This window comes from Molothrus aeneus, chromosome 7, assembly GCF_037042795.1.
Source record: "Molothrus aeneus isolate 106 chromosome 7, BPBGC_Maene_1.0, whole genome shotgun sequence".
NCBI classification, from domain to species: Eukaryota; Metazoa; Chordata; class Aves; order Passeriformes; family Icteridae; genus Molothrus; species Molothrus aeneus.
In genome coordinates this window covers 15,998,180-16,023,697 of record NC_089652.1, presented here as the reverse complement: position 1 = coordinate 16,023,697, position 25,518 = coordinate 15,998,180, and the positions used below count along the sequence as shown (strand labels likewise).

General features: G+C 42.7%; 1 protein-coding gene across 1 annotated transcript in view; it reads right to left on the bottom strand.

Moving 5' to 3' along the window:
- Positions 1 to 25,518, bottom strand: part of TTN (titin) — a 234,120-nt gene that overhangs the window by 175,775 nt on the left and 32,827 nt on the right. Inside the window, 15 exon segments of the mRNA XM_066553743.1 lie at positions 94 to 381; positions 499 to 777; positions 872 to 1,150; positions 1,266 to 1,544; positions 1,652 to 1,933; positions 2,034 to 2,312; positions 2,431 to 2,718; positions 2,841 to 3,119; positions 3,216 to 3,494; positions 3,856 to 4,134; positions 4,231 to 4,512; positions 4,943 to 5,506; positions 6,552 to 6,830; positions 7,499 to 10,027; positions 21,504 to 21,560. Of these exon segments, the coding sequence (XP_066409840.1) occupies positions 94 to 381; positions 499 to 777; positions 872 to 1,150; positions 1,266 to 1,544; positions 1,652 to 1,933; positions 2,034 to 2,312; positions 2,431 to 2,718; positions 2,841 to 3,119; positions 3,216 to 3,494; positions 3,856 to 4,134; positions 4,231 to 4,512; positions 4,943 to 5,506; positions 6,552 to 6,830; positions 7,499 to 10,027; positions 21,504 to 21,560 (6,522 nt within the window).

The following is a 25,518-nucleotide window of genomic DNA, read 5'->3' as shown; positions in this document are numbered from 1 at the left end:
ACATGTAAAAAGGAAGAAAGGGGATTACTCTGAGATGGCGAAATCCAAAACATGCATGAGAGACCTAACAGAAGACAAAGAAGGAACTCAAACCTTTTACTGTTAAGAACCCGCTGCATTGGCTGCTTCCTGCTTTATTTGTTGCTTCACAAGTGTAAGAGCCACTGTCTGTGCCTTCCAGTTTATTTATTTCCAGAAACGCAGTATTATCATGGAAAGAGTATTTATGCTTTTCACTTGTTGTTATTTCTTGGCCATCCTTATACCACTGAATACTTATAGGATGCGAACCAGACACTATGCACTCCAGGTGGACAAAAGACCCCTTAATGCTGTCCATTTTCTTGAGTTTTTTGGTGAATTTAGGTGGTATAATGAGATCTATCCAAGACAGAGTAAAAAGACAAAATATAAAAATTCAACAGCGATTGTGGCATGTCAGCTCAGGAGAAAATATTTGGTATCTAAAAGCAATAATAAGAGAAAGCCCATACACACCTAGGACATTAATGCTGGCAGAACAGCTACTGCTCCCAACATCATTTTGAACCTCAAAAATGTATTCTCCACTATCTTTCTTATCTGCATAAAGCACCTTTAAGACTGAGACGGTATCTGTTACACTGATCTTATATTTTGGGCTCAATGTCAGTTCCTTGCCATCTTTGAACCATTTGGCTGTAATAGGTTTTGTTCCTGAAAATTTACACTGCAAGGTTGCTGGGTCTCCCTCAGTCACATCTATTGACACAGCCTTGTCCACAATTGTAGCAGGTTCTGTTGTAAACAAGGAGATAGAGTGTTAAGCACATCTGTAAAAATCACAAGGGAACAGTCCCAGATCATTGCAAGCCTTCAGGGTAAGACCAACCTTTGACAGTCAGCAGAGCAGAACACCTCTGAATTCCTGCCTCGTTTTTAGCCTGACAGAAATATTTCCCATCATGTTTCAGCTCAATAGATCTCACCATAAGAGTGGCAACATTGTTCACAAAGGTCATTTTGATATTGTTGTCTTCAATCACTTCATCATTGTCTTTCAACCAGGACACAGTGATGGGCAAGGAACCTTTAATAGCAGCCTGAAACACAACTGTTCCCCCTCGAAGGGAGCTAATGTTTTCTATCTTCTTCAAAAATTGTGGAGGCTCTGGCAGGAAGAAAGTGGTTATGTAAGTACAAGTCTGGTGTGTAACAAACAGTGTGGCATGGAAAACCACACTGAGATAAGAGCATGCTAGTGGTGTTCTGCACCTTGCACTAACCTTTCAGCGTGACCTCTGAACGGCAGAGGCAGCTCCCAACATCGTTTGTTACTCTACACTGATACTCCCCAACATCAGAAGCATCAAACCTGAAAACATGGAGGCTAATCAAAGATTTCTCAATGTTTATTCTGTGCTTCTTACTGCTCCGCACGGGTTTATCATCTTTCACCCAGAACACTTCAAAGGGAGGCGTGCCAAGCACCTCACACTCCAAAACCACATCAGAATCCTTCAAGACTTCCATGGATTGAAACTCCTTGCTAAAATAAGGTGACTCTACAGTATGAAAAAGAAAGTGCAATTTGCATTAATCATACTTTTGAAGCCGGTACCATCGTACTGAGGCTAAAGATACAAACTCTGTGGCTGGATGTCACACACACCTTTGACTGTAACAACGCTACTGCAGATATCTTTTCCAGCATCATTTTTGGCTTCACAAATGTATTCCCCACTGTCTTCAGTATCAACCTCTGAAACACGGAGTATTGCCAAAGATTTTGTAAAAGATATCCTGTATTTGTCACTCTCTTTTAGCTCTCTATCATCCTTGAACCACGTGATTTTAATCTCAGGAGTACCAGTGACTTCACAGGTCAGTTCAGCATATCCACCTTTCTTTATGAGATGAGTCGGCTCTAGCTTTTCCTTAAAGGCAGCGGGTTCTGTGGATTTAAGAAGAGTGTTCAGAAGAAAGAACACAGGAAAGAGTGCTGCTGTGTTAATCCAGCAACTAGAATTTTAAATAAGAGTAAGAATGCAAACCTTTCACAAATAAGTTTGCACTGCATGATACTGAACCAGCTACATTGGAGACTTTGCAGGTGTATTTTCCAGAGTCAGTTGGTTTGACTGCATAAAGCTCCAAGTAACTTGCTAATGCTTCTGTCATAATGTAGCAGGCTCCTCCTGTCACCAGCTCAGTATCACCTTTAAACCATTTCACTGTCAGTGGTGTTGTGCCTTTAAACATTCCTTTGAAATGTACAGTTGATGCAGGCAATACATCTTGAGACTCTGGTTCTACAGTGAAGCTGGGTGGCTCTGGATTGCGTTGAAAGGAAAAAAATGCAATGAGTAAGAGAGGGCTTGTATTTTGGGAAAGAAAAGTATTATCACAAGATAAGCAAGATTCCAAGAAAAGTGAAACAAATTGCCAAACCTTTTATAAACAAAGTGCTACTGCTCTCTTTGCTACCAGCAGAGTTTGTGGCTCTGCAAATGTAGACCCCAGCATCATTTGCATCTAGGTGTTTTATTTCCAGAGATGCTGAGCCTTCTGCAAAGTGTACTGTATACTTGGCACTTGAAGTGATCTCAGTATCTTGCTTAAACCATGAGACAGTCATTGGAAGAGAGCCTGAAATTTTGCAGTCTAGGCGGCATGAGGCGCTAATGATGCTGTCAATATTCTTCAGTGGTTTAGTAAAGAAGGGAGGGAGAGTGCGATCTGTTGAGAGTGAAAAAATGACAGAAAGGAACACATGAGCAAAACAGGAGTGCTGTTCTGCTTCTGGCTTTGTTAGGCACAGAGCAGAGCAACAGGGCTCTCTGCAAAGAGGCAGTACCAACCTAGCACAGTGAAGCTGGTAGTACAAGAGCTGATGCCCACATCATTAGATATCTCAAAGGTATATTCACCACTGTCCTGCATTTCAGCGGCATAAAACTTGAGCTGAGCAATGTTATTTTTGAAGCTGATCCTGTATTTTTTGCTGGCAGGGAGTGGCTTTCCATCTTTGAACCATTTGGTTTTCAGCTCTGGAGTGCCTGTGACAGTGTACTCCAAAATAGCTGGTTCCCCTGCTGTAACCTGGATCATTTCGGCTTTTTCAATTATTTTGGCAGGTTCTACAACAGAATTAAACAACTGGTGTTAAGGACAAAAGGAAATTTCTTCTTCTGTCAGGTGGCAGACTGCAGGGATCACAGCACTTCTCCACTGACCTTTCACTGCTAGTTCACCAAAGCAGGACTGACTTCCTGCATCATTCTCAGCCACGCAGGTGTATTTGCCACCAGAGCTCAGCTGGACTCCGGTAATCTGCAGTGTTGCTAGACCATGATCAAATGTCACTCTCACATTGTTATCATCTTTAATAATGTCTTTGCCTTTCATCCATGTCACAGAAATAGGCTCTGACCCTTTCACCACGGCCTGTAATGTAACACTATCTCCAGCCAGAGCTGTCACATTTTCGATTTTCTTAACAAATGATGGTGGTTCTAGTTCAAAGAAGAAACAAGAGAAAAATACTCATCTACTATTACATCATCACATAAAATATGCTACTTAATGATAGTTTTGTAAGACAGTATGTGCAGTACATGTTGCAATTCAGCCAAAGAGCAGGCAAGTTGGAGAAGTGCTTTCTCCAGCTGGGAGCTAATGGCCCATTAATCTCAATGTTCTTCAAATTCACAGGTTTGATGCCAGATAAGACTCAAGACACACACAGAATTTTAAGAGAAGAAGATATTCTTTGTCCCCAGTCTCCCCAGCCTCCCACAAATCCAAAGAGAAGACATTTTATGAAATAAGATTGCCATTCCCTTCAGTAAATGGAGTTTTCTCTCTCCCACTGACCTTTCAAGATGTATGTGGCACTGCACATGCACTTCCCGACTTCATTAGCTATCACACACTCGTATTCACCGACATCTGCACTATTAAATGAAGACACCTCCAAAGAAATAACAGCCTTCTGAGAGGTCAACCTGTATTTTTTACTACTGCGAATCTGTTTCTTGTCTTTGTACCAGCTAATCTCAAAGGGTCCAGTGCCAGCAACCTCACACTGAAGAATGGGGTTTGTTCCCTTCACTAGCTCTGCAGGTTCAAGTGTTCGGATGAAAGATGGAGGCTCTATAAAAGTAGTAAGAAAGAATTAGTCAACCATGCCAAAAAAAAAAGGAAGGAAGGTTTTTCTCAAGAATGTGACTGGCAGCAACAAGGACAGACCTTTGACAACCACTTCGGTGGTGCAACTGTCACTTCCAACCTCGTTGACAGCTTCACATGAGTAGGTCCCAGTGTCATCAACTTTCATTTCCAAAATATCTAACACAGCCACAGAATTGACAAAGGACATCCTGTGTGTGTTACTTTCATGGATTTCCTTATTGTTCTTGAACCAAGTAACCTGGATTTCAGGAGACCCTTTGATTTTGCATTGAAGGCGTGCAGAGTCGCCTGGGGTCAGTAAATAAGATGGATCAACCTTCTTCACAAAGGATGGTGGTTCTGAAAATGGGAAGAGAGGGGAAGAGATGGTAAAAAGGGGGGAGGGGAAAAGGAAAGGGGGAAAAGGAAAGAAAGCTGAAATACAAAGCTTTGAAAGATTGCTTCCCAGAGCAAGAACAAAATACAGCTTCACAAGAGATCAGCATAATCTTTGCTGAGGTGCAGGGTCTGTGTCTTTGCTTTCCCTCTTCATCCATCTCTACCCCGCAGGCAGGAGAAATTCTTGATTTTCTCTGATGAAAGAAATAGTGAAGTAACACATGGTGCATTGTAAGGCAGCAGGGGAAAAGACTTTACAGGGAACGGACCAGGTAGCAGGTCTGAGAAGAATTCACAGTGTAATTTCAGCCCAAAGAAGTCTTTTGCCTGTGAAAGAAGAAATGGGGAACCCAAGAAGACAAAAGGTAAAGGGGACATAGAACTATCTTACCTCTGACTGTGACGCTGGCAGAAGAGGAGCTGCTTCCTGCCTCATTTGAAGCAGTACACACATAGTGGCCTGAGTCCTTGAGCTTAGCCAGAGGAATCTCAAGTGAGGCTATTTTGTCTTCAAAGTAAATCTTATAATCTTTGCCTGGAGGGATTTTGTTTCCATCCTTTGTCCACCCTACAGTTACTTTCCTGTCTTCATCTACCTGACATTCAAGGCGTATTTTTTTATTAACTGCTGACTGTACTGACTGCAAATCTTTAATGAAGTGGGGCTTGTCTATAATGACCATTTCAGTCTGGCAAATATCAGCCCCAAACTTGTTGGAAGCTTTGCAAGTGTAAACCCCTCTGTCACTAGCAGTAAGAATGGAAATTTCTAAAACATGTTTATTTTCCACTTTGGAGATCTTATGGTGGTCTGAAGGTGAAATAGTTGTTCCATCTTTCTGCCAGGTGATGTCGATGACTGGAGTGCCCGAAACAGTACACAGGAACTTGGCACTTTTGCCAACAAAAGTAGTAATAGGTTCAGGTCTGGTAAGAAACGTTGGTGGAAATGCCTCTGCAAAACAAAGGGGTTCAATGTTATCAAGAGATGAGGAGTAGAGCCACATTTTCCAGAGACAGAGAGCAAGAGAGGCTAGCTTGTCACTGAACACTTAAGCAAAAGAAAATAGCAGTGAAGGAGGTAAGAGGTGTTAAAGATGATAAATTTTGGCTTTTGGTTTTGTACTTCTTCAGTCTATGTATTGCTCCAGACCTTGAAGGCATCTTGAATCTCTGGAGCAACGCACGAACTAAAGGAAAAAAAACAAAAAGCCCTAAATTTCTCCCTCAAGACTGACATATTTGCTCACTGTTCTCTCAAGATGGGCAAGTTTGTATGCATTTCACTGTTCATGCACCTTTTTCTAGTCTCTAGCACCTAGCACGTAGCAAAGACCACATAAGGACTCCTCCCAGAAAGAGAAAAGTCAGAGTAAAAAAAGTCATCATAAAAGAAACCCCCAAAGGATAATGGCTTTTTGTTTCTTTCTTTAAAGAAAAAAACCCACTGTATAGCTCTCAATAGACAAAAAAAAATTTGCAAATTGAAACCCTTTAAACCTCCTTTTATTTAAGAAGATCTATTTCCCCAGTCACAGAGCTCCCCTTTGGCCACGGCACAAAGATGTTCAGGTATGCAGACCTGCATAACCTGCGTCGCAAGTATAGTTGCAGGATAAATCTAGGGTGCTAGGATAATCACACAGTGACTATTACACCAAGAAATCAGATTTAAAAGTGTTTCTTGTGAAATAAACCTTCTTCAAGAATGAATTCACAAAGCAATCCCATGCTGTTTCTTCCTGCTCTCTTTCCCCCTTCTTCCTTTCCCTCTGAAGCTTTTTCACACTGATTCCCTTCATAGAGAAAGCCCCTAAAAGCAGCATTCTCAAAAGTTATTCCTTTTCTATGCTTGTGTCTGCCAAAATTAGGTATGGATTATGTATTATGATGGCAACCAAGAGTCCTACCATAAACATATGCAAGTATAGCAGTGAAGGCATTACAATACACCAAAGTATTTTATGGAAAAAGAGAAGAGTTTGAAGGTCTGTACTTACCAGTTACTGTTAAAACAGCTGTAGAGCTTACACTGCCATGCTGGTTGGAAGCCTTACAGCTATATTCCCCACAGTCAACAACTTGAGGCCTTGGGATCTCCAGTGTGGAGAGGTAGTTGGAGGTGCGAATGGAGTATTTTTCCCCATCATATATCTCTCGTCCGGCTTTGTACCACTGGAACTTGACATTGGGAGCCATCTCCACCTCACAGGTAAACTTGGCCACATGATTCACAGCCACTTCCAAGGGTTCAAGCCTTCTCCTCAGGATCGGTGCAACTGAAATTAGAAGCAGAGAGTAACTCAAAACCCTGCCTGCTGCCATTCTGAAATTAAGTGATTGACTGACTGAAAAAAAAACCAAAAAACAAAAAGGTGACACACTTGCAATTCACATAAAGTGACTGTAAAAGAAAAAATATCTGTAAGAAATGAAAGCAGTACTAGACTCAGTGGACAGACAGTCTCACAGTGCATAATGACATCAGGAAACAGTGGTGATACTGGAAAAACAAAGTGAAATAGCAATGAACAATAGCAATAGGATATAAATTTATAGTAATCTGTTCTGAACTTGTGAGCAACTATGGTGTGAATGAGAAGTGCAATGACTCTAAGGAGTGAGAGAGGGTGCAGCAGTGAGAAAAATGGGAAGAGCAGGTCCACTTCTCAGCCAATAATAGGAGAAATGGTTGGGATTGAGATACGGCTTTGTCCTGAACATGCTAGTGCAATGAAACAAAAAAGTTCCTGACCAAAGACTTTGGTAATGGAAGTGAGAGGCCTTGCAATATGGTAAAAGGAGACTATCAATCCAGAGAGAAAGAGGGCCTGATTAGTGGCATGATGGTATTAATACTGTATCTCTGTCCAAAGATATACATGGTAGGGGAGGTTCATTAGTAGAGCAGTGCATTAAAAAGATTATTTTATCCCCATAATCCAACCTCTTTTAACAACTGTGAGTTTTGCTGCTGTTGGTCTTTTTCCACCTTGATTCAGCGCCTCACATGTGTACTCTCCTTGGTGAATCTCCCCACACACTTTGCTTATTACTAGTGTGTATGTGTCCTGATCTTGCAAACACTTGAATTTGTTGCCTGAAGAGACCAGTTTACCCTCAAAGTACCAGTTCACCTCTCTGGCGTTTGTTATGACAGACACCAGCCCGACACTCTCCTCTTCCTCCACAACAATGTCAACCACTTTGCTGTGTATGATGGGATAACCTTCTTTGCCCAGCTCATCCTTTTGATTTCCAGCTCTAGTTTCTAGACCCTCTCTGCCCTCTTCCTCACATTTTTCTTCCCTTTTCTCTTTTCTTTTCAGTATCTCTGTAGGTGTCTCTGTAAGAACATCTGCAGAGGCTACATCAGCACCCACATCCTTGATTAGATCATGCTCAGCCTTGATTACTTGTGCAGACAAAAAGTGTTCCAGTTGTATTTCTGCCTCCATAGTCCTCTCAGCCTGCTGGGGCTCCAGCTCAAAGATTTTATCATAGGATTTTCCTGAGAGAAGTGGACTGGCAGAGAATGGCAATGCTTTGGATTTTTCACCAGTCAGGGAACATTTATCTTCACAAAGAAAGGAATAGAAAACTTCCTTCAAGACTCTTTTCTGGTCAGCTGTCTGAATGTTCACTTCTCCCAAGGAGACTTGGATTTCTATGGGACTGCATCCTCCTGTGGTCACAACATATGTGCACAAGGTATGCGTATTCTCCTTGGTGATGTTTATTGCCTGTACTTTAACATCTTCCTTATCAGCCAACCATTCTGAAAACAAGAGGTTTTCCCCACTTACCACTGCAGTTTTCAGTGCATTTCTGATTTGAGACTTTATGTCTAAGCTGCAGCTCTTGGGAACCAGAGCAGTGAGCTCACTGTCTTTGTTGAGGACTTGGCTTGGCTGGAGTACTCTGTACTCACGAGAGTACATTGTTTCATGGGATTGTCCTTCTGTCCTCTGCCACTGCTTAAGTGGCATGGAAAGGTCAACATGTTCTTCCTCCATGGACAGGTTTTCTTCCAGCAGCAAGGGAAATCTCACAGCCTGTCCCTCATGTATTCTTGCAGCAAAATCTTCCTTTGCTGTTTCCAGGAAAGAAATGTTCTCCAAGGGGACAGCTTGGCCCCCAGTGGAAGCCAATTCAGAGAGAAATCTTGGTTCAGCCTTCAGCTCACCTTGTGCTATCTGAAAGCCCTCAAGGATCTGGATTTGGTCACCATCCATGACATGGCTCTCAGTGGTGCTGGACACCTGTAGAAGGGTTTGGGAAGCCTCGGTCTTCAGAGTAGCCAGTTGTTCTGCTGCCTTGGGGATGATTTCTTCTTTGGGCATGAGTATCTGTGCAGCTACAGTCCCAAGGCAGCCTGGCAGTTGTGTCTCCATCACTGCTGCAGGCACCACAGCCTGAGAGCCAGCAGGGAGGGTTTCCAGAGGCTCTGCTGGAAGTCTGCTGCTCTCTTGTATTGTGGCTGCCTGGGTGAGCATCTCTTCAACACTCTGCGCTGCCAGACAGGTTGGTGGCAGGCCAGGCAAGACGTCCTCCCTCGGCAGCATGTACACTGCCTGGCTCATCTGGAGCTGAAGGAGGGTTGAAGGCTCCCTCTTGGGCTCAAGACTAAATGCTTCTTCCATTGCAGAAAGCTCACCAGCCTCCTCACAGAAAAGAGGGCTTTGCTCCTCTGCCACTGCCGAGTGCTGCAAGGCTGGGCTCTGGCTGCACCCAGCACGCTCCTGGCACAGCACCAGGAGCTCAGCAGAGCATGTGGCCTCACCCAGGGCACTCACAGCCCTGCACGTCTAGAGCCCAGAGTCCTCCTCCACGCAGTGCCACACCATCAGAGAGCCTGAGCCGTCAGGGCGCTGAGCAATGGAGCGAGGGGCGTCGGAGAGGAGCCGCTCGCTCCCCTTGGACCACAGCACGTCGGGGCACGGCCTGCCCTCCACAGTGTACTCAAAGCCTGCCGTGGAGCCCGGGGCACACAGCATGCTGCCCGGCTGCCTGGCAAAGCAGGGGGCGCCCGGCTGCCTCTGGCGCATGTGGAGCTGGGTGCTGCAGTTGGTCTCACCGTGAGCATTACTGGCCACGCACAGATACTCACCCTCATCCTGCACTCCTGCGCATGGAAGGATGAGGCTGTGGTCACTGCCAGTAAATACTAACTTACAGTCCATGCATGGGGCTAGCTTCCTACCATTGAAAAACCATTGGATTTTGGGTGTGGGGCTGCCAGTAACAGTAACAGAGAGCCTAGCTACATCTCCCTGCCAAACTTCAACATCTGAGACCCGTTTGAGGAAAACAGGGGCTTTGCCCTCTTCCTCAATTTTCATCTTTGCTTTGCTGAAATAAACTGGTTTTTCAGGCTCAAATTCAAGTGTTTTCTCTCTATCAGGCAACTGAAGACAGCTGCTGTAGCCTTCATTTCTTCCTTCCTCAGAAGAGGCAATAAGAGACCTAGTGATGTCTGTATGGAAAAAAATTGTTTCGTTTTACTGGAATATTTATGAGAACACTCGTAGATAGCAATACACAGTGTTAGGCCATCTATTTTTCTATAGCTAGAGGCTTTCTCAATACTATACAGCAGCTAGCAATGAACAGGAGGTCTGTGTTGTCTCCTTGCTGTCACGTCTGCCAAAATGAGTAAGACATGCTGTGTTGTCAGGTTGCTTAAGAATTTCCTATCTTGATCAGGATGGGTGTGTCTTTAAACCTGACATCACAGCATGGGTTAGACATATCCCTCCTGGGTGCACTGTGCAAGTAACAATCAAGCAACATTGATGCATTTCACAGATATAATTAAAGCAGCATGTCTTAAACATATTTGTATGTACACCTATGCAAACAATACAGCAGAATAGTGCTAAGACCCTGATATAATTCCAAACACCAACAAAAAAAACCCAGAATGCCACAATTAGGATTGAATCCTACCCCCCTCCACCAAACCAACCAACAAACCTGCAATCTTTTCAGCACACTAACCTTTCTTTTGATGCATTAGTTCATCTCTTTAAACTCTATCTTTTGTCTAGCACACCAAAAGATTACTTCTACCTTAACAGCTTTGTCCTGGTTTTGTCATTAGACCCTTAAGTTTACAGCATCATTATTACAAACATCACAAGTTTAAACCTTTGATTTAATATAATTGATTTAAATCTCTGCTTTTGAACTCCTCTCTGTCAAGATGTGGCATATTAAAACTCGCACAATGTCAAAGAGAACAGACTTTTAAGATTTTTTGTTTTCTTGCCTTTTTGAATTTATAGATCTATGCACTAGACAACTTTAGTTCCAACAGTTGTTTAAAATGAGAGGAAACAGAGGCAAGAACATCTCTGCAGATGTTTGACAACAGAAACATCAGTGAAATATGGAATTTCCAGGAATGGAAAAATTCATGAAAAGCATGATGCAAAGAAAACCTTTGGAAATCAAATACAGTTGTCCTCACTGAGTAAAATTTCCTCAGTAAAGGCCCAGAGTATTTGACTGATATGAGTTAAAAAAAAAGAATAAAAGTGTGAGCAGATTAATGTCTCTAGGCAGTGTAATTGAGAAGCTTCTCAATTACAGTGTCTTCAGTTTTAAAACTTATTGAGAGATAAGAATTTTTGCTGCACTCCAGCAACAAACATAAAAAAAGAACAAACTGTCACCCAATTCTTTCTCATTTGTTTTAGTAATTATTAGTCTCACCACAAATGCCATAATATAAATGACATAGCACAGTGATTATAGTGACATAGCATGCAATGATTAACTGCAGGGAAGAAAGGCTTAAGTAAAAAAAAATCAGAGCAATCCTTCAGCATTACTTACCAACCTTGTTAAAACAGTAATAAATTGTGCAAATAAATTCGAGAATGGGTGGCAGAATTTGGACAATTAAATAAAAAAATTAAATATATAAAAATTGCAGAGTGAAACCCATGTTAGCACAGGAGAATGCTTTATACATAGGAGTGTGGCAAAAATTAATGCACTTTTGTGTGTTCCTGGATATTTATGAGAGAAGAACTATACAGATACTTCTTCATATTTTAGATATGTTTGTAAAATAAATAAAGTACAAGAAGCAATGGAGATAAATAATTTCATATTTATTTCACAAATTAACCATACATGTTAACATTCAATATACATTGATGACAAATAAACATACTTAATTCTTTTTTTAAGATACTTGTTTTGTAGAAATGAAGACAACATTAAATCTGAAAATAAAATTGTGAGCTTTTTGATTCCTATGAAAACCACAAAATTTTTAAAAGAGATAGTCAAGCTATACCAGTTGTCCCATACTAAGTTCATTCAAACCTAGGATTACTCCAGATTTAATAGTTGTAGCTTAGGTGAACCAGGTGCTCCTGGCTAATGTACAAAACTTAAACCAAGACTTATAAATTTACATAAACCACAAACAACACTACATGTGTAAAGATGCTTGGCCATATATTTCAGATGTGAATATGAACTTGGACCTGTGTGGCTTATGGCTCAAAAAACAAGTTAAGGGCCTCTTTCTTCTAAAAATATTCAGATTTACATGCAAAATAAACACACTTCACAATTGCGCAGGACCTAATCTAAGGGCCTCTGACCTCTTTGACTTTGGAACTTAAACACCCCTGACATCCCAGCTGACATAGAACATCAGACAATTCATGCCAACCTCCCTAAGGACCTCTGCTGTCTAATCAACCAGTTAATGCTACACATCTACACAAGGAATGGATTAAGGACACATCATGGAGTGATTCATTCCCAGCACAACATTAAGTCAGACAATCATGCTTCTCTTTCCTACCACCATGGCAGAAAGCACAATTAACTCTGCCTTTTAACATACAAATCTTAAATATTTATCGAGGGCTCATGACTGAGAAGACACTGAAGTGACACATTTGCATTAGCCTAAACACTTCAGTCATTTTGCCTGGGTACTGGGTTATTAGAACTTGCCACTCCTGATTTTAAATTTTTATCAGGCATCATGATTGGGCAAAGTGAATCTTTTGAATGAAAATTAGTATCCCAGGTGAGTGATGGGATAGTATTAGAATATAACAGATTTTTTGAGACATGGTGGTCTCACTTTGAGGACACATCAAACTCAGAAATAAGAAATGGTATGAACATAACTGAACATACTATAGGAGTAGTTTTTATGCTTAAAGTCACTCTGCTTAAAGCTTTTTGCAAGGCAACTGACAGAAATTTGTAAGTAACTGGAAGAATCTCATTAACAGGTAAATAAAGTAAAACCAATTTTTGCTTAGGGATCTTGAACTCAAGATCTCATCTTGACACATAGGTGACTGGAAAGTTGGTATGTGCATTAGAAAGTAATTTAGGTTCTGAGGAACGTTAATTAATAGCTTTCCTCCATTTAACAGATTTTCTTAATCAATTTATCATTGTTTATGTAAGATAGATTTAATTCTGATTCAATTACGTCAGCTACTGCTGCTTCCTCCTAAATATTAGCATTACTTTAAATATAAAAATATACATTCACATTGAGAACATTAATGCAAAAATCTCCTGTGCTGAGAAAATGCCACACATAACAACTGAATATATTCCCCTTATTTCTGGTCATCTCGATACAGAGCACACTTAACTGTTCTTAATAATAAAAAAAACGAGAGAAAGAAAAAAGGAATATGTGGAGATCCAGTTCTAATGTGAGAAGAATACTGCATAAAAGTATCTTATGTTTTTTACTACTATGCATTTTTTTACGAATGACACTGGAATACAGGGACAACCAAAATTATTTTAATGAATTTACAGTAATATAATTGATTCGTTATTAATACACTCCCTTTGTCCTTTCCCTTTAACTTCTAAAAATACAGTACAAAATATGCTTTCATGTTTATTACTTGGTAATAGAGAAGAAAATCCTGTTCAGTCTCTACAAGTGCAAAATTTTCATTTTTCTTCCCATTGCTCTGCTTTTCTTTGCAACAGCATAATTTCATTGACTCAAAAAAGGCATTTAATTCCATGAAAGAGGCCCATAGATGTAAGAATTTTGCAGTGATAGAAACCATAAACAGGATTTGAATCATGTTCTGACACAACATTTTGAGAAGGGGAAGTAACAATTTAAGGAGTTCTTTAACAGAACTATACCCAAACTAAACAGCAAACATAAGTTAGCGTTCCATACCTTTAGGTCACAAGAAAAAGGTGGTGTCTACATTTTCAGGTGATTTCTAGCCTACATAAAACAATAGTGATTGCACTGTTACAGACACATAGGTATATATACATTATACCAAAAAATTAATCCTACGCAAATGAGTGTCAATTAAAATATCTTTACAAGAATGAACAAGGAGCGTAGAAGGAGTCTGAAATATCCATCAGTGCAGAAAGTGTGCACAAAATCTATGCATGGATTAAATCTCACTTAAATTCGCCAAAGAAGGCAAACCTAAGTGAAATACAAATATGCCCACAGAGTGGTTTTCATCCTTAGAGAGATGAAAACAATGCCCCTAAAATGAGTGCTGCATTTTTACCTGCAGTGAAGAACAACATAAAAACACTTAGTATTTCAAGACAGACTCTGAAATAAATGATGGAAATTTAGTATAATGTTAACACAGCACAAGTCTCAGCAGTTCCTGCCCTGTTAGTAGCTATACATTTGTACTGCCCACTGTCACTCTGCACCAGGTTTTCAATGGTAAGACTGTGCAAGCCATTCTGCTCTTCCTGTGCACAGTATCTATCCCCTTCCAACAACACCCCATCCTTGTACCAGTGGACACTGGGACAGGGGGAACCAGTCACAAGACACTGGAAGCACACTGAGGCACCTACAAATGTACTGTAGTCAGAAATAAGCCTCACAAATCTGGGAGGAGCTTCTGTGACCTGGAACTCAAAGCTACAGCTCTCTGAGTCCTCTGCCCTAAACTCCACCCATTCCTCTTTGGATGGCTCTGCAAACACATCAAAATTAATGTTGACATGCTTCTCCCCTTCCACTTCCTGCTCTTGTTGAGTCACTGCAAGCAGTTGGATTGCTTTTTCTGAGTCATCTTTGTGCGGCTCAAACTCAAATTCCAGCTCTATTTCTGACTGATCACCTGGGCTCACAGTCGTACTCAAAAGCAAGTCACACTTCTGGGACCTGTGTGGCTCACAGCCTGTGACTGTCTCACTGCTCACTGCATTTGCTTCCTGCTGAGCCATGACCACAAGGGAGCCTTTGCAAGTTGCTTCTCCCAGCCTATTAGTTGCCTGACAGCGATACAAGCCACTATCAGAAGGTCCTACATTTTTGACCTTCAGACTGTGAAGTCCCTCCTTCTCACTCACAACATACTTCCCTGTGCCAGGTGTCGCACACGTGTCACCTCTGAACCACTGAACTACTGGGACAGGAGTACCTGTTACAACGCACTCAAAAACTGCATCCAAGCCTTCTGTCACCTTGATATCTGTAATGGGCACAGCAAAGCGTGGAGGCATTTCAGTTACTTGGAAATCAATTTTTACATCCTCATTCTCCCCTGCTGCCAAGCTTGCAGCTTGCTCTAACAAGGCAAGTGGAAGTACATCTAGGGAAACCACCATGCTCTTCTTGTCTGGGCTAAACTCAGGACTGGTTATGATTTTGACCTGCTTCTCAAACTCTTTCACTTCATTTTCATCCAGCTCCACTTCCAAGAGGATTTCCTGTGGTGAAGGGGACCTCGAAGATGTGCTTTGCTCCATGTCAAAGTGTATAACATGCTGGTGGGTGACAGGGGGTGGCAGTGCCAGTGACCGTCCATCTTCAGGCAAAACCTCCACCTCTGCAATACTTTTAGCTTCCCCGACAATGTTCACTGCATGGCACAGATACTGTCCTTCATCAGCTTTCTGGACATTAGTAATTTCCAGAATATATTTGTCCCCGTCCTTCTCTATTTGCACTCTCTCATCCAGCTCCAGCAGAGATTTATTATGATACCACTTCACTCCTGGCTTGGGCACACCCACCACCTCAGCCACAAACATCAGTGCGCTGCCCTCATACAACCTCCTCCCGCTCAATGCCTTCAGGAATGCTGGTGGCATGTCCCTGCCTGATGGCTCCAGGGCTTCACAGGGGGTCATAAACCCATTTGACTGGGGCTGGTCTGGAGGCTGATGCCTCCTCTCACACAGGGGGAGCATGGTCAGGGCATCCATATACTCCCCAGTGGGTGTCCGGTAGCGTTCCGGTGGAGTGCTGTCCCCCGATGCAGAGTAGGGTCCCTCAAAGGGTGTGAAATACTGCTCTGAGGGTGTGTTGCATTTTGAACTGTCGAAAGGTGAGGGGTAGTGCTCAGGGGCCATGCTATACACCGAGCCCTCGGACTGTGTGGAGTAGCGCTCGGGCGGCGTGCTGTACCCTGAGCCCTCGGAGGGTGTGGAGTAGCGCTCGGGTGTGCTGAGCGGCGTGTGGTAGGATGCTGATGAAGCAGTTTCAAAGATTTCCACGGAGGATGGAGGTGTGTAGAAGCGGTCTGAATCAGGTGACTCCTCTCTGCTCCCACTCTCCAGCTCTATAGACATTTCTGACTCAGGAGAGAAGGGCCGGGCAAATTCCTGATGGTTGTTGTAATAATCATAAACCGTGCTGAAGGTAACCTCCTCCACTTCCAGTGAAGTTATAGTTTCTTGCTGCTCCTTCTGAACTGTGCCTTTGAGAGTTGGAGTTTCATATATCCCAGTGGATCTTAAATAATTGGCCAGGGACAAATCAGGCTCCAGCTCTGAGATTTGAACAGCACTGGGCTCTGGACCTGCAGAAGTATCCTCCCACATTTCTTCTCCATTATTCTCAGAGGCTTCCTCAGTGGGAGTCCTCTTTTTGTCCCAAGGCTCCTTCCTTTGCTCCTTCTGTGCCACAGGATCATCCATTACTAACCCAAGGATGAGTTTCCCCAAAGAGAAGCCCTTGGTTGTGTTTGGTTCCTGCTGGATCTCTCTCAGCATCTCCTCAGGGGAATCTGTGCTTTCCATCTCACAGCTGAAGCTGAAGCTGCTCCTGCCTGGCTCAAAGAACTTTTCTGTCTCAGAACCACCATCTTCCTCAGCCTCATGCCCAGCCTGGAGTTTCTTTTCATGTGCAGCTTTTTTCAAGTCCATAATGAAGCTGTCACTCTGGGAGTCTGTGGTCTCCAGCCGTTCCCCACTCTCCCACACATGTGTTTCCTCAACTCCTCTTTGGAAACTTGGTGTGGGCTCCACTAGAAATTCATTAACTTTTTCTGAGTCCTCTCCACAGACACTCATCTTTGAATCCTGAACTTCTTCAGCAGAATGTCCATCCTCAGCAGATACCATGACACTGCCAAGGTCCCCATTAGGAGTTTGCAAATCAGCTGTTGTGATTTCTCTTTGCTCTTCCTCTTCCTGGGCATCAACCTCCTCCTGCTGCATCCTGTAGCTCTGACGCAGCTCCTCACTCAGAGACATCTCTCCTTCAAGCACATCACTTTGGTGCACTGGGGAGATGATCCCAGTGATGACCTCCACACTTTCCAGTGCTGTGGGGGTTTGTGCCTGTTCTGTGTGCACAGTCTCTGCAGCTGGGAAAGGCTCTGCAAACTTCTTCAGATCAAATATGATCTCAGTGTCAGGCTCAGAGGGCAACAGCTGCTCTCTGAAATGTACCTCTTCCACTTCTTCAGCTTTCTCAGTAAAAACCTGACCTGAGTTTTCTATGCCAGGAGGAGTGGGGATTAGATTCAAAGAAGGTCTGTATGCATCAGACTCAATTTCTTGGAGCATTTGCCTGTCACTTTGTATTTTCCAATGTGTGTCATCACCATCATCAACTACTTCTTCTTTAGAAAGATTATCATCAGCTTTAATGCTCTGTTCAATACCAACTGATTTTTCCTGCTCCTTTTCCTGTCCCTCCTGCTGCTCTCCTGCATAGAATTCATAAAAGCCAAACTCCTCCTTTGTGGGGGTGCTTGCAATGTGGTCCTGCAGGTGGGGCACACTTGGCTCTTCCACAAGAGGCACATCAGGAGTCACTGCCTCCCCGGCAGGGGCATCACACTCTGTGCAGACATCACTTCTGTCTTGCACCACAGGTGATACAGGAATGAAAAATTGTGAAACCTTACACTCCCTTGCCAAAGCAGACTGCTCAGGGGCATGTGCTTGCCCTTGCACTTCCACAAATGATGAATCCTTGCACTCCCCTGCTAGAGCAGACTGCTCAAAGGCATGTGTTTGTTCTTGCACTTCCTTAAATGAGAAATCCTTACCTTCTTTTGCCAGAGCAGACTGCTCAAAGTGTATTTGTTCTGGCACTTCCATAAATGATAAATCCTTCCCCTTCCCTGCCAGAGCAGACTGCTCAGAAGCATGTATTTGTTCTTGCACTTCCATAAGTGATAAATCTTTACACTCCCCTACCAGAGCAGACTGCTCAGTAGCATGTATTTGCTCTTGCACTTCCATAAGTGATAAATCCTTACACTCCCCTGCCAGAGCAGACTGCTCAGGAGCATGTGTTTGCCCTTGCACTTCCATAAATGGTGACTCTAAGATGTCCCAGGACAGAGTATCTGTATGTGGTAGCACCTTGCTTCCTTCAGGCTCCAGCTCCTCAGAAAAGTGACCTGAGTCCTTGGCTGCTAATTCACATCCTTCCCTAGATATAGTAGGGTGCAATTCAGTGGTATCAATTTCAAAGCTGTGTTCCTCAGAGACAGCTTTTCCCCTGTTCTGCCTCATCTCAGAAATACCATCTGTATAACTCACCCTTTCTTCTGTATTGCCCATTTCTTGCCTTGCATAAACTTCTGTGATATCCAGCACCATTTTTCCCTCCATCTCACTTTCCCTGATGTGAGGTGTTTCCTCACAATCTTCCAACTGGTCACCAGGAGGTGGAGACAACCTCAGGGACCAGGGTAGGTGGGCTTCCTCCTCCTTGGGGCATGCAATTTTTTCCTCTTCATCCCTACCAAGTATGCTGAGGCCTTGCAGGTGCAGAACATGGTCCATGGCAGGCAGTTCCTCAGTGCCTTCACCCTTGCTGTACAGCTTGGGTGCCCTGGGCTGCACTGTCAGCTCAGAGGCAGTCTGTGCTGTTCCAGCCACATTTGTGGCCACACAACAGTATCGCCCAGCGTCTGTGACAGAGACCTCTTGAAGGTGTAAGCGGTACACGCCATTCTTACCCTCTTCAAATCTCAGTCTCTCACTGACAGAGAGGTTCTGGCCATTCAAGGACCAGCTCACAACAGGTGGGGGCTGCCCAGACACAGCACACTCCAACACCACTTCCTCTCCTTCACAGCAATGAGTATGTGCTGGGGCTTCCGTCACAATTTGGGGTGGTTCATTTCCCATATCAAATGAAAACTTAAATTTGTGCTTCATGGTGGAAGCAGCCTGCTCTGGAGGGAGTCGTGGGACCTCTCTTGTCTCTGTGTCTTGCTCTGGAGTTGGAGTGGGGGCAGTGATTTTGATTTCCACAGGCAGCGACAGCAAGTCTGAGTCTGGAACTGCACTTGGCAGTCCCTTCTCTGCTGCAAAGACCACACCAATTTCTTCCTCCTCCTCCATCATTTTCTCCTCTTCCTTCTTCTCTTTCTCCCTTTTATCCTCCTTCACCTCTTTCTTCTCCTCCACTTTCATCTCCTCCTTTTCCTTCTTTGCGTACTGATAGGCTGGCATTCGCCGCCTCACACGGAGTCCAGCGGAGGTGCTGACTGTGCCCAGGGGGTTGAAGATCACACAGGTGACAGTGCCACCATGCTGTGGGAGCACAGATGGAAAGGTCAGTGTGGAGCAGCACCCTGTGGTGTGGACAGCAGTGCCCTGGATGCGCCCCACGGGCTTGTCATTGTTGTACCAAGTGATGGTGGGCTGTGGGTGGCCATGGAAGAGGCAGGAGAAAGCGCATCTTTGTCCCTCAACAGCTTCCTGGGGCTTGATCTCCTGTACAAAGAGGGGTGGGCAGGGCTCCAGGAGCCCACCTTGCACCTGCCATCTCTCCCCCAGGTCCTTGGACCTGGAGTATTGCTTCACTACCTGCACTGTGAGGGGCTTTGAGCCAACCATTTTGGCAGCCACCTTACGTGGGCTGGGCTGCTCAGGAGGTGCTTCCTGAGGCCTAGACATGAGGAATTCCTGCTTCTTTTGCAGTGCTGCCCTCTTTGCTTCCCGCAGCCTCTGCAGCTTCCAGCGGGTCTCCTCATCCAGCAGCTCCTCAGCATTAGCCACTGTGGCCCTGTGCTCCCTACCGTGCGCCAGCCCTGGGCGGCACGGCCTCCCGATCGGCAGGCTCTGGAAACGGATGGTTCGTACCTTGCCCCGGGCTGGTGAGAGGTGCCCAGGCTCAGCCTCCTGCCCCTTGTCGAAGGGGGAGCCGGTGCAGCGCAGCACCACCCGCAGCCGCTCCTCCCGCCGCTGCTGCAGCAGGCACCCCCAGCTCGGCCGCATCCACTCCGCACTCCCGGCCGGAGCTGGGCCCCGCCGCTCGCCCCTGCGGGACACCAGCAGGGAGGCGGTGGACTCGGCTGAGCCCTCAGTGTTAATGGCAAATACCCTGTAGCTGCCAGCGTCGTGCTCCCGCACATCCCGCAGCTCCAGGCTGGCGCAGTGCGTGTGCTCCGTGCTCTCGGTGCGAATCACCTTGCGGCAGTCCTGGAGCACGGCCCGGTTGTTGTGGAACCAGGCCATGTGCGGGGCCGGGCACGCCACCAGCTTGCACCGGAACAACGCGGGGTCCCCCTCCAGGACAGACCTACACTTCAGTCCCTGTGTGAAGATGGGTTTACGGTTCTGGGGGCAAGCCAGCACCGCCGCTGTGCCGTGTCCCTCGAAGTCCACGCTGCGCTGTTCTGCAAGAGAAGGAGACCGGGTTACAGCATGTCACGCTCTGCCTACCACCTGGTTGTAAAAAAGTAGCAATATATTGAAATAAAAAATGGGCATGCAACAGATTTCATCACACACCCAGGAAAAAAAAGTAATTCACTCACCATATTTGTTCGAATAAACGCAACGCCTTGCTCTGTTTTAAAGATTGACACGAAAATCGTTCGTTGTCTGTTCTTTCTTCAGACTGGAAATTTCTTCTTGAACAAGCAAAAAAAGAATTTCAAAATAACATGTTCTTCTGCGTATATGTTTTTGTTGCCTGGAAAAGCTGTGTGTCTTTGGGTGGCAAAGAAGAAAATCTTACCTGACTTGCAGACAGTAGAATAAACGCCCTTTCTGACCCCTCTGTTTGTAGATATGTTCAAACAATTGAAAAAAATAGTTTGAAATATATTTTTTTAAAAGTAAGTGACATGAAATGAGAAGGCGTTTATTCGAACTAATACAGCCACTAACTCCACAGTGTTATGCACGGGGGGAAAAGCAAGCAACATGAACCACGTATGCTATCTGCAAGCCAGGGTAAGAGATGTATAATGATGAATTAATGTATGTAAAAAAAAGTGCGAGGAATCAATGGGAATGTGTAGCTTTCACATAACCTAAACAACAAATACTCTCTAGTATACTTCATCTATCCATCCAATAGTGTCCATTGAACCTATTAATGTTAGGCTGCTAACTTGTTTAAAAGTAATACAATTAAGATTTGTATAACTTCCTTCTGAAGTAAACTATTCCATGCATTCAAAAGGAAATTGAACATATATGAGCTCTGTGAACAGCTGCAAAGCATGAAGTAAAAGTTAAAAATATGGCTGCACAATTATAGATTTGAAGTTTTAAACATATTTTAAAACTTAAATAACCTTATAATGCAGGTAACCCTTTGCATATCAAAACAAACATGCAACATGTTCCAATATGCTTTAAAGTGTGTCTTTCCCCAGCAGACACTTCATGGAAGCTGATAAAACCTTTCCACAACATTACTAATAACTGGTAATAATTATTTTCATTGGTTATTGTACCTTTCACTTCCATTTCAACCTCTTCCTCTAGCTTCTCATGAACAATTTTTTCAGGAGCTAGAATAAAAAAGACAAATATTTTTGAGCTATAATTGTTAAATGTGCCGATCAACACTTTATATAGTAAAAATGTCCAATCTGTTTTGCAAATAGACATAAATCCACATGTACACACACACACATAAATGCATGCCAGACAATTCAAACACTTGATCAATTTTGAGAATAAAGTAATCAAATATTTTCAAACTTGTTTGCAATGTACATTTTTCTCTAATATTTGCTTTCTTTTTGCAGGGTGGGGGAAAGTTTCTAAAACAACATGCCTTTATCATGCCGTAAATCCCTGAAGAAAACATTCAACAATCCACAGACTAATGAGATACTTCTCGTTCCTTATCATCTCCTAGGGAATGAATGTAGTGGAATGCAGTTATGATGCTATGCATGAGGAATTGATACTCGGAAGGAACATGCAGTTGCCAACCTGTCACTTTCAGATGGGTGCTGCACTCGGCTTGTCCTGCAGGGTTAACTATTCTGCACTTGTATATACCCTCGTGGTCCTGACCAACTTTCAACAATCTTAAACTGCACAGTGGCCCATCGTGTTTTAGGGAACACAGTGCAGACTCCTCAACTACTAGCTGATTGCACAGCCAGACTACGCAAGGTGTAGGCACACCTTTCATTATGCAAAAGAGAAACACATCATCTCCTTCTTTTACAGTGGTTTCTGAAGGCAGAGCTTCAAGAAACTCTGGTGCTTTGGCGTCAGTTTCTGCGATGTCTTCACATGGCACAACATCAGGATAGTATACTCTATTTCTTTGCTTCTCAGTTTCATGTGGTCTTTGGGATGTAGATATAAACAAGCTTGAGATTTTCTTTGGAGATTCTTGCTTAACTTCAGATGCTTTAAACTGACAATCTTTGGCTGCTTTAAAGCTTTTAGAATCTGATTCAAGAGTAATTTTTGTTACTGCTTTGGCTTGTGCTTCTTTTGCTAGGTAAGAATAAAGTTAGGAAAAGTATTAGTTCAGATGTTTTGCAGGAATAAAAAACATCCTTATACTTACAGGGAGAAAACCCAGTAGTTAGTATTGATAGAATATGCTGTATATTAGTGCTAAAACAGTGCTATTAAACATGAGTGATGGCACATTTAAGAACTCTATTCCTGTTGGGCTAGTTCTAGGTACCAGTTAAGCCTGTGGTCTTTCCCAGAGTGACTATAAAAAAGCACATCTTTGCTTCTAATCTAGAGCCTTAATTTGGAAAGTAGCAGCAGAAGATTATGTAAAATGCTTTTGGCAGCTCTATAGTGAAGAAAGAAGTTTCAGTAATTAAGAGCCAGATTGACAGGGTCAATGCCCTTTTCATTATTCATCTTAGTTTTCTGGTCTTAATTCCTTTGAACTCATCAGAAATACTATCACCTGTAACAATACACTTCTGGGTCTTCTCTAGTGGTAACACTACTAACATTTTAATACATGGATGTCAGGAAGAGGTAGAAGGAGTTTAAGCAAAAAGTAAACACAATATATTAGGAAGAGTGAAAAGTAGAAGACAGTTCAGTATTGCAGTAATACAATACTTCCACCCATTAATCCTTTCAAGTACATTAACTTATATTGCAAACTTTGGAATTGGAATCTTGGATTTGTTGGAAACATGCTGGGTTTAGAAATGACCTGGTAATTCAAAATTGCATCTGGCATTCTTTTCTTCCTTAAACTCCTGCTTCAGGAATTAACAAAATATAAAAATTCCTACAAGCTTGTTTTTCTTTACATCTCACTGCATGTAATGAAGGATATGAGGAATAAAAAGCTTGAGACATCTGTGACTTTATGGGAAGAGGCACAAAGTTACAGTACCAACTTCCCAGTACTGCACATGTTACTTATGAATAGAGCTGTAAATGTGGAGGAAAAACCCCAGAGCATTATTACTAGAGCTTTCTCAATTAAATACTGATAATAAAGGTAATAGGAGTGGGCTGTAGGCAGTTATAATGAAGCTGCAAAAAGTAAGTAAAAATGTTAAAAGTCAGATAACCACCTTTGACTGTTAGTATTGCTGATGTTGTTGTCCCTCCATAGTCATTATACACAGTACAACTGTACAGTCCTTGATCTGACAGCTGGGCATTCAGGATCGTAAGCAGAAGAACATTTCCGTTTTGTGATATCTTCAATTTTTCAGACAATTCTATCTTTTTACCTTCATGGGCCCAAAGAAACTCATAGAATTCATTTTCTAGGGCACATATGAACTGAGCAGTGTCACCACATTTCACAGTTAGGTCTCTGAGTTGCAAGAGAATCGTTGGAGGGACACCTTTGTTTTCTTGAGAGGTCATCATAGAGATTTTGGTGCTCTGAGATGTTTGAGAAAGAACTGAGGTGTGCACAGCTTTAATTTCTTCAATTGATGTAGCCTTCATGGTCAAACTTTCTGATACACTTTCAAAAACCTGTACATGCAATTCCTGTGATGGTTGTTGCACTGATTTAAATTCTTTTTGATAAGTTTCAATGTTCTTCTTTGTGAGAGGAGAAACATGAAGTTCTGATATAGACTGTGACCGGATAGACTCTTTTAAATCTTTCCCAGAACTTTGCCTATCTAGGGCTTGCACTGTGTAATCAAGTAACAAAAACAACAACATTAGTATCTAAAGAACTTTACTGGGCCATGCTCTGAACAAAATCAAACAGCATGGAGGATGAAAATGAATTATCTTCATTTGAAAACACAGCATGCCAGACATGCTACTCTGTTGACATAGAAGTTATCCATTCACATGTATGAATAACAAAGGATGCCTAAACTAGTCATGCAGTTGATACTCGGTGCTTGTCTCTTCTTTCACCAAAGTGGTCCATTTTAGTTGGAAACTTAATGGCACTTTTAAAGGAGGTATTTTCTTTTATATCTTTTTTTTTTTCCGACAGAATAGTGCAAAATACCTCAGTTACTGCTATAAAGATCATTAAACGACTTGTTTTAAAATCCTGAAAGCCTTCATTAAAGCATTTCTATTCTTTGACCTATATTGAGATACAAACTTGAAAATTTCCAAATGTTACAGCTTAAAGACAAGAAATGAGAGTGGCTGGGTTACTGAGGGTTCTATTAAGGTTAGGTGGGAAAGAAAAGGTGTGAAACAAGGAAAAAATTAGTAACAGCATAAAAGTGTGGTATGCAACAAATTGAATCCCTTTGAAGTAAAAATGGGGCTTTACCTTCTGCAGTCACTGTAAGTGTAGCTGTACAAGTTGTTTCTCCAGCACTATTTCTTGCCTTGCAAGAGTATTGGCCAGCATGCTCTAAGAAAGCATCTACTATTATCAGTATAGCTGTGCCTGTAGACTCATCAAAGTGGAAAACTAAGTCTTTTTTTGGCAACATGAGTTGTTGATTATGAAACCACTGGATTTTTGGTTTGGGCCTGCCAGAGACTCTAGCTTGAAATCTGACTGATTCCCCGCTGCATACCCTGCAGCTTGAAATAGGCTGGATAAAGGTGGGCCTTTGGCCAACAGATTCCTCCTTAAGTGAAACAGATGAAGAAACATGCCAAGGGGACTCTGATGTAACTTCTTCAACATTTTTAAATCCTGAAAAGAAGCATGCCAACTTTTAATTTCTTACCCTACACTACAATGAATTTTCTCTCTCATTCAAATTTTTTTTTTCTAACTCGCAACAGCATGAATTATTCTCATTCATCATTTATAAAATCTAATGCAAAAAGAAAACAAAATATTTATGGTTAAATAATATCAAGAACAATATAGAACAGCAAATTCTCCAAACAGTATTTCTGCTCTAAAATTTTGATCAATGTTTCACTAATTCATATGACTGTAAAGGATTTCTTTTCAGTTGCCCGCGTACCTGTTACATACCTCTATTTGAGATGTTTTTCAAAACCTTCAAAGTAATTTATTTCATACAAAAACTACTAGATTGTCTTCACAAGGCAAATCAAAGAATGTGTAAG